The sequence below is a fragment of the Microcebus murinus genome, chromosome 11 (assembly GCF_040939455.1).
Source record: "Microcebus murinus isolate Inina chromosome 11, M.murinus_Inina_mat1.0, whole genome shotgun sequence".
In the NCBI taxonomy this organism is placed as follows: domain Eukaryota; kingdom Metazoa; phylum Chordata; class Mammalia; order Primates; family Cheirogaleidae; genus Microcebus; species Microcebus murinus.
Genome location: NC_134114.1, coordinates 28,525,748 through 28,540,119, shown reverse-complemented (window position 1 = coordinate 28,540,119; position 14,372 = coordinate 28,525,748). Strand labels below are relative to the sequence as shown.

The following is a 14,372-nucleotide window of genomic DNA, read 5'->3' as shown; positions in this document are numbered from 1 at the left end:
GTTTTAAAAAGTAATCAGGCTCCAGTTTCCTCAAGAGAAAACATAAACACATCAAGAAAAAAGTTGGATATACCTCTAACAATACAAAAAATACATGTGGATAAGTTTATTTACTGTAGTACTGTTTATTAACTGTAGTACTGTTAGTACTACTGTTAGTACTGTTAGTAATTACGAAATATTGGCAACAACCTAAATATCTATACATAGGAGAATGGATGAATAAACTGTGACACACTCATACAATGAAGTACTATGCAACTGTGAAAAAGAATGAGAATGGCTGTATAAAGTGATATAGGGTGATTTCTAAGGCATGTTGTTATGTGAGAAAAAAAAGGCATATTGTTATGTGGGAAAAAAACCAAAAAACAAGGCCCAAAAGACTATTCCCATCAAGTCATACAGCTAGACACATACATTTTTTTTTATTAATCATATCTCGATAAAGATGAGGGATAAAACAGAGTCCTAAACTGATAAATTCAAATTTTAAAAACAGCATAACAAAAAAAGTAGTTGACATAATGTATTTATAAATACTACTCTCAAAGTTAAATTTCATACTAAAATGTTAATGAAGAAACATTTAGATAACAAACTATTTTGTAGATAATCACAGATTAGCAACTATTTAGGGATAAAAGCTGGATTTGGATAAAGACACTTTACTTTGGATGTGTTCATATGATGTAATTATACCTCTCTATAGATTTTGAAAGAGAACTTAGACCAAAAAAACGGATGAAAAAAGAGTATTTAGACTATGGTACCCTTCATGTAAGAAATATGGGGATATAAGAAAATACATATCTGCACATTTGCACAAAAGCAAAACAGGAAGATAAACCAGGTACTAATGAGACTGGTTAGCTGTAGGGGGTGGTAGGCAAGGGGGACTGGGAATGGGAACGAGGAACATGAAGAGGATGAGACACTTCTCCGAGTGTACCTCTTCTAAAGCTCTGACTTCTGGCACCACAGCAATATTTCACATACCCTTGAAAATAAACAGAATGAGGGAGAAACCTAAAAAAGGAATATAAACACTAACATGAACTTAACTGCATTTCAACTGCATAACACATCCATACTGACTGGGATGGTGAAGAAAAGATTTACTCTAAGTAACTTCAGAGGAGTTACTTTTACAGTACTTTGTCTAGATACTATAAAGCTAAAGATAAAAAGAACTGTACCATAAATGCTATAATCTAGATAGGAAAAGTGTTTCTTACAGGGGTATGGGTTAGCAATTCTGAAACTATTCTATGTGTACACTAGAATTGAACAATGACAAGCTGTGTTTCTCACTAACAGAGAAAGAAGTTACAAATATGGAAAGAAGAAAAGCTAAATGACCCCATGGTAAAGGACTAAAGTCAGAAGCATCACTTTAAACTCATGGGTCTTAAAATATAAATACAGAATGGTATATTCGGAAATACAGATGTGTGTATATGAACAGGTTAGTGTGCATACGTATGCCTCCTAGCTCTGTCAGCAGAGAGGCCCTAGAAGCAATGGTACTCTAGTAGCAATGAGCACATCCAGCACACAGCCCTGTGCTTCTAAATACTATCCTTCAACAAAAGGAATCAGATCTTTGGAGAAGTGGTTGATTCTAGGATGGAGAAAAAGAAAAACAAAGATGAGCCTAGAACATCTTGTAGTGCCAAAAAGTAAGAAAGTACTAACATATATATATATATATATATATATATATATATATATATATATAAATATATATGGGCTTGTTGAAAGATGACAAGAGCCATTCTGAAGGAGCTTCTATTGACCAAAGCTGGAGATAATATTGAATTTTAACTCATAGAATAAAGTAAATATTTTACAGACCATGCCAATATAAAAAAATTTGAAAATAAATAAATGTGAGAGAAGGGATAACTCTTTTTTTAGGTAAAATTCCAATTAATAAACAGAAGGAAAGAGTGAAACAGAAAATCGCCATTAGGCAAATGCCATAGGAATAACTGTCACAGGCAAATCCATTAATGGATGATAAAATCAGATAGCAAAATCTTAATAAACAAGATGTGCATAGTCTTAAAATATCATCCCCCCCTAAATTTATCAACTCAAAATGAATAACAGCAACTTTACAGTGAAGAAATTTGGCAGACATCACTTTAACCAAGTGACCAAAGTTAGCATCACCAGTAATAAGACATATTAACATGGTGAAGACCTTGATATGACGCATTGAGAAGGACACAACACTCCTGTGTTATTTTTGCCAAACATGCATGGCTTCATTCCAAATATAAGAAAATATCAAGCAAACTCAAACTGAGAGAAAGTCTACAAAATAACTGACCAGTATTCATTAAAAGCATCAAGGTCATGAAAGACCAGAAAGACTGTTATGATTATAGGAGAGTAAGACAAAATAACAGCTGCATGCATTGTGAGATCCTGGAACAGAGAACAGACATGAGTGCAAGAACTGGTGAACATCAAGTAAGGTCTGCAGCTTAGTTAACAGTATTGTACAGTGTTAGTTTCATGGTTATGTAAGGTGCTAACATTAGGAGGAAGTTGGGTAAAGACTATATTTATACTCTCTGTACTATTTTTGCGACTTTTCTGTAAGGCTAAAATTAATTCAAATAAAAAGTTTAAAAATTTAAACGCTGAAAATTCTACAATAGTACCTTTAGTGTAAAATGTAGCTGGTTTAGTGGCTTTAAGAACCACTACATGTTCTCCCATGTTAAACTATCTTAGGGACTCTGAGCAGGCAGGATATATTCTGCAGTGTTACTTACAAATACAGATCTATAAATCCCAGAACTACAAACTACTCCCCTTCATTTGCTTTTGATCCTCCTCAACTAAGATAATGCACATCAGTAGTGATTTTGTTTGTTTGTTTGTTATAATCATAGATAGGATAGAATTCACGTAATGGTTTATACTAGGCTATAATTCTGATGGAACTGGCTTAGTTTTAAAAATCACTATTTTAGAGTCGTATAATATAAACAAATGCCTAGGCTTCAAGGGTATAAGTACGCAGCCTACTTTTCATGCTCAAGTATGAAATAAGAAATGGAGAAATTAGATCCGCAAAATACTACTGTTATGTCCTTCCCAATTCATTAAGCATAATGGTTTTTCCATTTTAAAAAGCTATGTTCTTACTTGGAATATGCTGGAGAAACCCAATATGGATTGTCTTCTGCTGCTTTGGCATGACGCAAAATGGCTTCCCGGGGGTTACTGTCATCAGTCTTGTCCAAAGCAATGTTCTTCACAATGTAGGATGACAGAGTGCCCCCATGGGTTCCAACTCGGCCACCACGACCTATTTCAAAAGAAAAAAAATCAAATTAGAAACTGAACACATCAGAAACTAAACACAAGGCATACTATGTACATTGTACTTATCTAAGCGTAAACTGCCAGAGTTTTTGAATACCTTCCTGTCAGCTTTCATTTATAATAATCAGAACTAAAGTAAGAGACCACCAAACCTCAACTTCCCCATAAAATTTTTAAGTAGAGACTTTTTTATTGTTATGTCCTATTTATTTAATTTATAGGATACCAATATAGAAAAAAATTACAAATAATTTGCCATGTATTAATACATCCCTTAAAAAAATTTCTCCAGCATGAACATTTGAAATTCAATTAATAAAAATAACCAATACCATTAGATGTTATTTTCATTTGAAACAAACATATCTTAGGGGTTGCCATCTTCCAAGTACCTTCCAGGTACTTTGCTGGGTATTATGAGCGAAAACAAACAGGTTGAACATACTGATTCATATCACTTTACTGTACTGTAATTGAACTAGTAGACAGGAAGTGCCTTAAGGACACGAATTTGTTCCCTGTTGGCTCTCTAGCAGCTAGAATAGTGCCTGGTGCTGAAAAAAAAGTATTACTTTTTAGGATGATAAAATAAACACATGAAAAGCCAAATGACACTAAACAATTAATTTCCCAAATCAAGATAAGAAGAAACTAAATATGGCAAGAAATAATTAACTGCCAGAGAATTTGTGGGGCCAGTAACTATTATAGCACTTAGAGGAAGAACACAGAACTTCAGGCTAAGGTGGTTGAGCAGGTCTTTATGAAAGAAATGGATCCAATTTGGGAAAGCTCAGATGGTAGAGAAGGTTATGTCCAATGAGCAGAATGGGTTAAGTATAAAAATGCACAAAGAGTCCAGTGGGTATTTGGGGACAGGAGTGAATCAGCAGTCATATCAGAAGGTCAGAGTAGAAGAGAAATGAGGTGTAAAGCTACAAAGGTAGGTTAGTGTCAGATTGTAGAGAATCTTGAATTTCTGAAAATACAATTGGACAGTGGGAAGCTTTGTGAAGGTTCTGGGGCAGCAGCAACGTGAAAGCTAGAGGAGTTAAGATGAAAGTTGTGTGTAAGATGAATGAAGGTGGGGTGGGGGAAGAAGGAGTGACTTGAGATAAGGTGCTGAGTTAGAAGAGTTCACAATAACTCAGGCAAGAACATTATTTAGGAACTTTGATTAGGGCAGTGGCAGAGAAAATGAAAAAAAATAATTGAGATCAATATGTGAGATATTTTCAATGCTGAAAGAGCGGGCCAAATAGATGCAGGTCCAAAACTCAGGCTCAGATGAATGAAGTCCAAATGGAAACCACACAGGTGAAAACAGAAACAAGTATGTGCTGTACTATAGCCAGTGCTACCTTCCTTTATTCTGGTATCTATTTCTTAAAAACTCTAAGGACTTTTATTTGTTTTATTCTAGTTATGTGGGCAGCTCCATTTTATTAACACAAAATTAAATGGATGGCCACTTTCTGCCCTGTGTGAAATCTAATCCAGCCAGGATTCTGGTCAAAGTGCCCAGTGTTATATATTAAGCCAATATTGAGAGCAGTGGTTTTAACACTGGGTTCCTAGGAGCTCCTGAGTGCCCCTGAGGTCACCTACAAGGGCTCAAGTTGGAGACTCAGCAGAAAGAGCTCCAGGCTTCCTCCCTACTTCAGCACGGCAGCTACATTTTTATCAGTTTTATACACTGGGGTTCAGATCTTTAAAGTTCTGTGGCTAAAACAGAAAACTTTGAAAACCACTATCTAGTAAAATGTCTCTGAAGACAAAGAACATCCAAGGCCAGAAGATCCTCCCAATTCTATATCAATTACCCAGTCCTGCCCCCTTTTGCGTCACTAGCTAGATCACAGTCACCTGGGCCTGCTACAGGAGGTTCAGGTTTGTGCGACTTCAGGGGATCCAGCCTGTCCTTCTCCAGCTGTTTCCTTGTACTTCGTTGGCGGGGCTCACGGAACATAGGCAAGGCATGAGCTGCAAGAAGTCACATTTGAAAAATTTCATTATAATAATAACCCTTCCATCCAAAAACACAGCTAACGCATGACTAAATGAAAGATGAAATGGAAGTCATAATGACAGCCTTCATCTAATAATAAAAGACAGTCTTACTGTAACCAATTAGCCAATTTTGTTTGAGACCAGATTTATTGTTCACCTCTCCTGGCAGCTAATGGCACTCAGGAAATACTGTCAGATACTGTCACGGAAACATTGGTGAGGAGACCCATCTCTCAGACCATGAGTAGCAGTTAAAACTTAATTTCTGTGATTTTGAAAAGAAACTCTTATTGGGACTGCCTCTTATTTTTTCTTTCAGGACCCACATGTGAACAATGCCAGCAACTTGCTGTCAGCCCTGATTTCCTCAGATGCCTCATAGACACTGGAATCACTTCACACATTTCTGAAATGTGACCACCTCTCAGGAGGAGTTGACAACACTGAGTAACCGGAAGGGAGAAGCACTTATCCCACTGAAACTGGGGTAAAGGTTGCCTTGCATACAAGGGATGCCGAAATCTCCAGGCATGGGGACTTGATGGGCCTTGTCCCTCCTTCTGTGTGGTGGACAAGAGACTAAAACCCAGAGTGACATTTGTTCAACTGCTGTTGTCCTTTACTCAGTGTCAAAATCAAATTTCAGAGTATAAAAGAGTATACAAATTTATAAGGGAAACAGTATAATATTCTGGGGGAGACGGAAAAGGGTAAAGTATTAAATAACTATCTTTTCCTTGCCCCAAAAAAGTAACAGCATAATTTCTTTCAACCTTTACATGCAGATTAAAACGTCTTTTAAAAGAGAAACTTTTTCCAGGGGACCAGGAGAAGGAAAGTAAAGGCTTAACAGAAATTTATAATATGAATGAAATAGCTATAACTCCTCAAAAACTCTTTCGGTATTCCCTCCTATCCTCTACCCCTACTGCCAACCGGGGCCAGACCATATCACTCACCCACAAAACACGCCTGCCTTGAGTCAGGGGAGCTGAGAAACACAGCCGCCCGTCACTCTATCGGGCAACACAACACAACAGTATTTTTAGGAGGGGGAAAAATAGCTTTTCACTTCAAACGACTGGAGGAATTTAAGTAGGTCGCATGTAATTACATGAGCTAGACTGGTTATGACACCGACTTTAACACTTCTACTCTTGCAAAAAGTGTCATGGGATCTCTTTACTAATCATAAGCTCCAAGGGACTTGGTCTTACGTGAGTCCCACCACCAGGGAGAACACCCAGCAGTACAGCGCCCCCTGGTCTTTAGACTGATTCACTGATAAAGTCCAAAGGGCCATCTGCTAATGACAATTGCTACTGCAGCCAAGATTTCCTTCCTAGGAAGGTTTGGGATGGCAGCTCTGAGAAAACAGATCTGTCAGATTAATGAAGTTGTGTGACAAATGTGAGAGAAGCCACTCTGCCCTGCCCTAGGAAGCTTTCTGTTCATACCCCAGGTAGTAAATTTTATATAAATGCCTCTGGAGTAGTCTAGCACATGGTCATAGAATTTCAGAGGGAGCTGGAGGGGACCCTTTAGCTAGTCTCCTCACTCTCCTGATGAAGTTCAGTTGTTCAACATCACACTGCCAGTCAGAGGTGGAACCAGACAAAGCCAGGCCTCCTGATTGCAAGACCAGCATTCCTTATTTATTCTTAGAACAGACTGTTATTCTTTAAAAGGCTGCTGTAGTGTAATGCATTAGGCTCAAATAAGCTTTTCCCTTTTGGGCTGAAAGTTACATGAAATAACCCTGTCCCTGTGATGAGTCACAGAAGCTAACTGGGTTAGCTGCTACATGACTCGTAGTCCATCCACATGAATGGGAGATTTTGTAACACATGCCTGATCTCTGAGGGCTTTTTCTGTCTCTAAAACTGTGCAATCAATACCACATGAAAGTAGAAGAGAGATGTATGATGGAGACACATGCTAACAACTTACGGGTGATGATGTAGTCTTGGGTTAGAGTCTCGGCTTGTTTCGCCTTCCGCTGGGTTTTAACCACACATAATTTTGCTCCTCTAAAGAGGTAAAAGCAAATCATTTCCTTTATTTGGTCTTAGAAATAGACAGGCTATGTCAAAAGCATTAGAAACTTTCAGGAACATACTCTGCACATACTCTGTCTAGTGAAGTCTCTGCCTTTCTGAGGGATGGCAACAGATGGGGCCTCAGTGACGGGGGATTAAACTTACAGAAAAGCAAGTCTGTCAGTCGGTGGTTACTACCAAGCAAAAGGGTTGGAGGTATAACAGGGAAATAGGACATAAGCTAAAAAAACCTATAGAAATAACTTAAAAATTTAAGATCTTAAAGAAATATTAATAAAATTAACTAACCATTTCACCCTACAGATCCCAGGGTTCAAGTTTTAGTTTATGTCCCAGATGAAAGCAACCTGGGTGGTCTACACCCCAAGTGGCATACATCCACATCTCAAATACAAGTGTCTGGAACTGACTAAGCTTGACAGCATTGCCAAAGGGCTATTGCTCAGGAATTCGTGGGGTTAACCAAAAGTGCATTTAGGACATTTCACCTCTCCTTGGCAATACTGAGCTATTGCTTTCAAGAGAAGCAGATATAAATATGCAAATTTCTTTAAGATTCCAAAGAGAGTGCCTTCTAAATGGGTGGTATGAAATGAGGCTCATCATTTTCTCAAGTGAAATAGACTCCTTCTCATCCTAATTACATTAGCATTTTCAATTTCTGTATTAAAAAACAAATAAAATCCTATTTGTTCTTAAATACCATAATATATACTTTATTTTATAGGGCAAGGGTTCCAACTCTAGTCTAGGAAGCTCTGAAGGAAGAGAGGGCTGTCGGCTTTTATTCAGAGCAAAATTATGGTCAATGAATATTCATTAACAAGATAATGGCTTTCCTTTCCTCAGAAAGGATATAGGACCTTCCAAACAGATTTATATGGGAGCCCAATGAATTTAATATGTGAATTTTAATACTTGTGGACCAGTGCTTACTCTAAAGAAAGAGTAAATCAAATGCTATACTTTAAGAGAGAGAAACCATCCTTTTTTGGGTGGTGACACATGTCCACCTTTGTGCCCCAAGGAAAATAGAAATAACTGAGGAACTGATTGAGTTTCTAGTGAAGTTTCAGACCTTTGAAACACATTTGACACTTGGGGTGGGCATGGGGGTTAAGAGGGAAATTATTTTTGCTGCCCCTTTCCGCTGGCAGAGAATAACCTTGCCAAACATCCAGATCAGTAACTGCTAAAAGCCAAAAAGAAGGAACAAAATGGACAAGCCGTTTCCATTTCCTCTAAGTGGTGAGTTCCCTGCTTTGTTAATCCCTTACATGCATCACTGCTAATGCCACTGTCCAGGGTGGTATGCAAAGCGGGCAGCACTTTTCCCCCTTGCACTCAACATTTCAGCTAAAGAACTGCAAATCCCCAGGAAACTTTCACTTTGAATTCAGTACAGATCAAGGGTGATATTCAAATCCTCTTTAAAGCACAATCCTAGGAGTTTGAGGCTTTACTCTGTGCCAGCTGCATTTTCTAAAAGGGTGGATCCTCATCAAAGGGGGAAAAATAAAAGCAGGAGTGAAAAAAGTCCTCCCCCCAGTTGTTGTCATCCATCTAAAAGAGGCAATACTTATGAAATACCTCTGACTCTTGTTGGGGTCGTAATAGACTTTAGCCAGTCCATTTCCAGTTCCAACCATGATCTGGTTCAGCTTTGGATGCCACAGGCAGCGGACAACACTCTGAAAAGGAAAGGCATAGCAGTCAACTAAAGAGGTCAAATAAGGTGGAAAAAAATCTGCTGTTACCGTGATGGCTAGTTTAGTAAATCAACTATCATCCTGATGGTTACCTGTAACTTTAAGGATGTTTTCTTCTAAACCATGAAGTTGTGTTCCTGAGGTTAAGATTCCATTCACTTATTATCTGTGTGATACTCTATAAAAGTAAAAATGATGTTCCCTTCCTGATATTACCCTCTTTTCCCGACAGCCTTGAAACCACAACAGTTAGGCGTCCCAGCTCCATTACCATGAGGCTGGCATCATGGAATGCTGAATCCACATCACTCAGTTTTGCTTACCACCAAAGCAAACTTAGATCTCAGTCTTTCATGCTTTTACACACATTAAATATGTCCCTCTGGACAGCAGATTGAGGCCAGGTGGTTATTGTTTTTAGTTCACAAAGATCAAAATCTCATAAAGCTTTTTCAGAAACAATACACATTTGTAGGCATTTAATAATCTCTCCCTATCTCTGAGATAAAACAGCAGGACAATAGCAGAAGTAACACAGAGATACAGAATACAAAGACTTGACCTTAACCTGAATGCAAAGCTGTTTAAGAGAAAGTTCACTGGAAGTTATGATCCTCTGAATTCATTACTGGTGAGGAAAATAAGTTTGGTGCTTTAGGGTCAAAAAGAACCATGAGAACTACAACCTGTTTTTAATTTGTGTCTGCAGTAAGAGGGCAGAGGTGGAAGGGATAGCATGGATAGAATTAAAGGGAAAAAAGATGAAGCTAATATTGGTAAGCTTCTGCTCATTCTGTACTCATTCTGATAGAGCAAGGGATGAATAGAAACATTAATTCAATGTTTATTAATAACCTATCACTTGCCAAGCTATGTACAGGGACTAAGGGAAAAACGGTATAACTTCTATCTCTTAAATCTACCTTAGGCTGAATTTCTTTGGTTCCTTGTCTCAAGTCATCCCATTCTTTTGTTTAATAGACTACCTAGGAATCTCTGAGATGCCTTTTGTAGAAATTCTGACTCCTAACTGACCTGCAAAAAATATGTATATAGTTAAATGGCTACAGATCCTTCTCTGACATTCCAGAGGAACTAAGAGAAAGCTGAAAAGAGTTTGTAATACTTCTAATTCATATCTGACAATACTCTAGAAAAGGAGTTTTTAAGCTAAACATTGCTGAAGAGGATTGAGATGTTCTATGAAGAAAATCAAATCAGAGTGGCTGTGTTTTCCCTGTCAGGAGGGAGAAAATTAAGTTAAAAGGGCAGGTTTTCATCATTTTAGGTTTCCTTTCCACAATTTTCCTCTGCTCTATGGTGCCTGCTAACCAATGTCTGCTAGCAAGTGCTAAAAGATGATAAAAGAGTTATAACAGTGAGTAAATATAAACAGAAAAACTAGAAAATTATAAATTATATTTAATATGATAGTTTGGGTTTTTATGATTGTTTTGAATATATGCTTATAAAACATACTTTATAATACATGCATATAAAAGTCACATTTGCTCCTAATAAAACTGTTCCTGGTTGGTAAGACAGAAATAAGCTCATGGTCTACAAAGTGCAGCCTGACTTCCAGGTGCTCTACCACTGAGACTAATTTGAGAACCACGCCTACACCACTGGAAATTCCCAGATGGTCACAGCCAGGTATATGGAAACATGAGGAGAGTCACAAACATAACTTCATAAAGTCATGTTTATGTAACCCTATCTAGAATAAGTTCATCCAAGCCAAGACTCATCTCTTTAAGTCTTTACTTAAATGTCACTGCTACTTAGACCATCTAATTTAAAATTGTGCCCCAGAACTCCCCTTACTCTGTTTCTCTTTTTCTTTTTATGGCATGTATCACCTTTTAATAAAATACATAATTTGTTTATTAAGGGCACTAATTGTCTGCCTCCCCTATTAGAACATATGTCCCATGGGCAGAGATATCAATCAGTTTTGTTTGGCGATGCATCCCAAGTACCTTGATTAGTGTCTGATGCTCAACAAATGTTTGCTGATGGAATGAATTAAAAGCTACAGTTCACTCATGCCTAAATGAATTGCTTTGCTAGGTAGAACTGGAGATAATTTTCAAGTTAAAATCATTACTTTTCCATGAGGAATAATTTGATTTTTTCATATCATTATTATACTCAGGTATCCTACAAATGCAGGAAGGTTAGTTCCCTCCCAATGTGGTCCTACAGACAGAATGTGCAGGAACCAGAGATCATGAGAAGACGATGAAAGGGGTTTCCAGGGCTTTCGGAAATCTCAGCCATCCACAAATGGCCCCAGGACTATCTTAAGGACATAGTATTAAAGTTATTTCTCTTTCTTGGTTCTCTGGAGGTCTGGCTAAGCAGTCTAAGATTACTGGTTCGCAAATATGTTTTCAAGTGAGCAGGGTGCAGAATTGGAAAAGATCCACAATGTAGGCCTGATAAATTCCAAGACACCCAGCCAAATAGGCAGTTTCCAGGGGCAGCAGGTTACTGTTTCTCTCTCTATGGTGAGGGTGTAAATGTTAGAGAGAGGCAAGTGCCCAGGCCAACAGACCAAGGTCCAATTGCTTTCCAGGGAGTTCCAGGGCACTGTGCCTCTATTCCTGTTCACATCCTTTACCCTCCAGAGCTCTTAGACACACACATGGCTGGTTAGTATAAGCTCTTATGGAGAAGCACATTTACCCTCCTTTCACATCGAAGCAGGGAGAGGCAAGTAAGACCCCTTGATCTAAACAGTCATTCCAGAGCTCCATCCACTGTGGCGATGAGTCACCAAAGCAGCCAATGAGAGGCCTGTGAGAAGTCTGACTTAGGCAAAGGATACTTAAGGCTCAATTACCCTAAGACTGGTTATTAATCAAACACTACAGGGATTCTAAAACACGGAATGAAGAAACAGAATTCAAAGTCAAAGGTGGGTGGGCCTTTTTTGTTTATTAATATTTATTGTGTGTGTTTGGCTAACCTTTGTAAACTTTGCAGCTAATGCGGCTCCACACTTTGTCCTGTCAAGGAAATGCATCTTATAGCAGAGTGCTGGCCAGCTGCCAAACCAAACAATTCCTGAGACTGTGGCTGGGGCTGGGGAGCAATCTGAGCCGCCACGCTGCTAACTTGTCAAACATACATACCAGGCTTTGCTTAACAACAATGGGACACGTGCCTGCTAGAAGCCCAAGGAACCATCAGGAGACAGATAAGCTATAAATACTTAGAAAGAGTGCAATCACTCAATCAGCCAACCACCCCAAACTTCCTTCATCCTGTTCTTGAAAAGATGCTTCTTTGGCTGAGGGCCTGATACATTCAGACCTACAGATTTACTGAGAAATGCAGCAAATAAGGGTAGAAAGACTGAATCAAAGAACCAGAGAAGAACATCAAGACATGAGATCTGTAAGGATCAAAGAGAAAGCCCTCACATATCATGAGATTCAAATGGCAGAAGGCCATTGTAATACAAAGAACCAGATTATGAAATCAGTCTGCATATTTTAATATACCGATTTGCTTAATTAAATTGATAAAGCATTTTATTCTTACTCTAATGTACTTCATCTTACCAAAACACGTGTGTCCACTAATGGCTTCCCTTAGCTGCTAAAGCTAAACTCCATTTCAGCATCAAATTAGGTTTATCCTTTTAAACCAAAGCCCACATGCATTTTAGCCTTATAATTTGGCACAGAATAACCACAAACTTCCCCAAAAGTACATTGTTTTAACAGTGGCTACTAGGAGATGGTAACCAGGATTGGAGATCATAAGCGAGATGACTAGGAGTTACAAGACCTTCATGTGCTCAACCCAGAGATCTTTCTTCCTTACCCAGACCAATGAGAAAAGAGGGGACAGATTGAGGAAGAAGAAAGCACAGTGTACAACTAGCAGGATCAAGATTCCAAAACAGGAATTTTGGAATTACCCCTCAGAAAAAGTGAAAAGGCCACAAAAAATTCCAAATAATTTATTTCTGTGGTTTTGGGGTTTACTTTGAGTGAAATCATATAAACAAATAAGGGGTGGAAGAGGAGAAAACTAAAGAGAAATGGATTTATATTTTAGGACATGGTGGGAAGGGAACTATCATATTAAGCATCTGGAACATTGTATTTATAATCTAATGTAATTGAGTCCTCACAATACTGCAAAGTTAGTAATCTCATCCCATTTCACTGATGAAGAAATTGAGCCTATAGGACGGTGGATAACTTTCCCAAGGTCACTTGTTCATAGAGGTGCTGGATTGGTGGGCAGGTTTCTTCAATTCCATTGTTCATTCCCTTATACAGCTTAGCCATGCAAAGCCCTATTTTGAAAGATCGGGAGATGGGAGTGAGGGTGGGAGTGGCGGGGAGGAGAGGAGTTTTTAAATCATTTCCAAACCCACCTAAGCCAGAAGTAAAAATCTGAGCAAGTTTATATTAAAAAGCAGATGGTACTACTAACCTCATAAAAGAAAAAGCCCACTAGTTCCCAGTTCAGAAATGTTACTATAAAAGAAATCAATGCCTGCACAATATCTTAGGTGTCTGTACAACGCATATCTAAACACCACCCTTACTCTACTTTACATGCTAAAAGAAGACCAACAGTCTTCATAACTTTATACCTTAAGCACGATTATGTTGAAACACCATTTCCTGATCTTCCCCAGCTGCTGACCCACACTGTAAACCAAACTCCATCTGTTTTTTTCACATTTGGTTTTTGTCATATAGTACAAGAATGGATAAGCTAACTCAGCAATTCCTTGGGAGAACAAGCATTTTTCAGAATTTTCAAACAAAAAGTCTGACACCTGTCCATGAAGGAGACTATCACATATATCTGCACACTTGTATAGAGGCAGCCTTTGAGTCACAGACATCCTCAGGACTCTCCAACACATTGGAACGGTGCTGTGTGTGCCGATTTCCAATGGTAAGAACACAGATCAAGATGTGAGCCCAAAGCAAATAAAAAGAAAGCACATAAAAACAGAAAGGTATTAGAGAAAGAACTTTCTGCAGATTTCCACAAGCCCAAGATTTACTTCACAGAGGGAAAAAAATGGTTTTCTACATTAAGATATTGGACCAAAAAAGTAGGAAGTAAGATGGGAATTGTTTTCCAGACCATTTGACCTGTCCTTGTCTCTCCATTCTCTCTCAAAGCCTTGCTCCTTGGGATGGCTTTGCAGCATGCATGGGCCATGTGACTTGGCCTCATATCTCTAAAGTTCAGGAAGTAAACTTGG

The 14,372-nt window shown here is 38.4% G+C and overlaps 1 protein-coding gene across 1 annotated transcript in view; it reads right to left on the bottom strand.

The window, feature by feature from the left end:
- The window catches only part of WDR70 (WD repeat domain 70), a 227,813-nt gene that overhangs the window by 16,712 nt on the left and 196,729 nt on the right, over positions 1–14,372 (bottom strand). Inside the window, exons 14-17 of the mRNA XM_012736463.3 lie at positions 9,006–9,106; positions 7,306–7,385; positions 5,212–5,328; positions 3,166–3,328 (exon numbers count right to left, since the gene is read on the bottom strand). Coding sequence (XP_012591917.1) covers positions 3,166–3,328; positions 5,212–5,328; positions 7,306–7,385; positions 9,006–9,106 — 461 coding nt within the window. The remainder of the gene's footprint in view (positions 1–3,165; positions 3,329–5,211; positions 5,329–7,305; positions 7,386–9,005; positions 9,107–14,372) is intronic.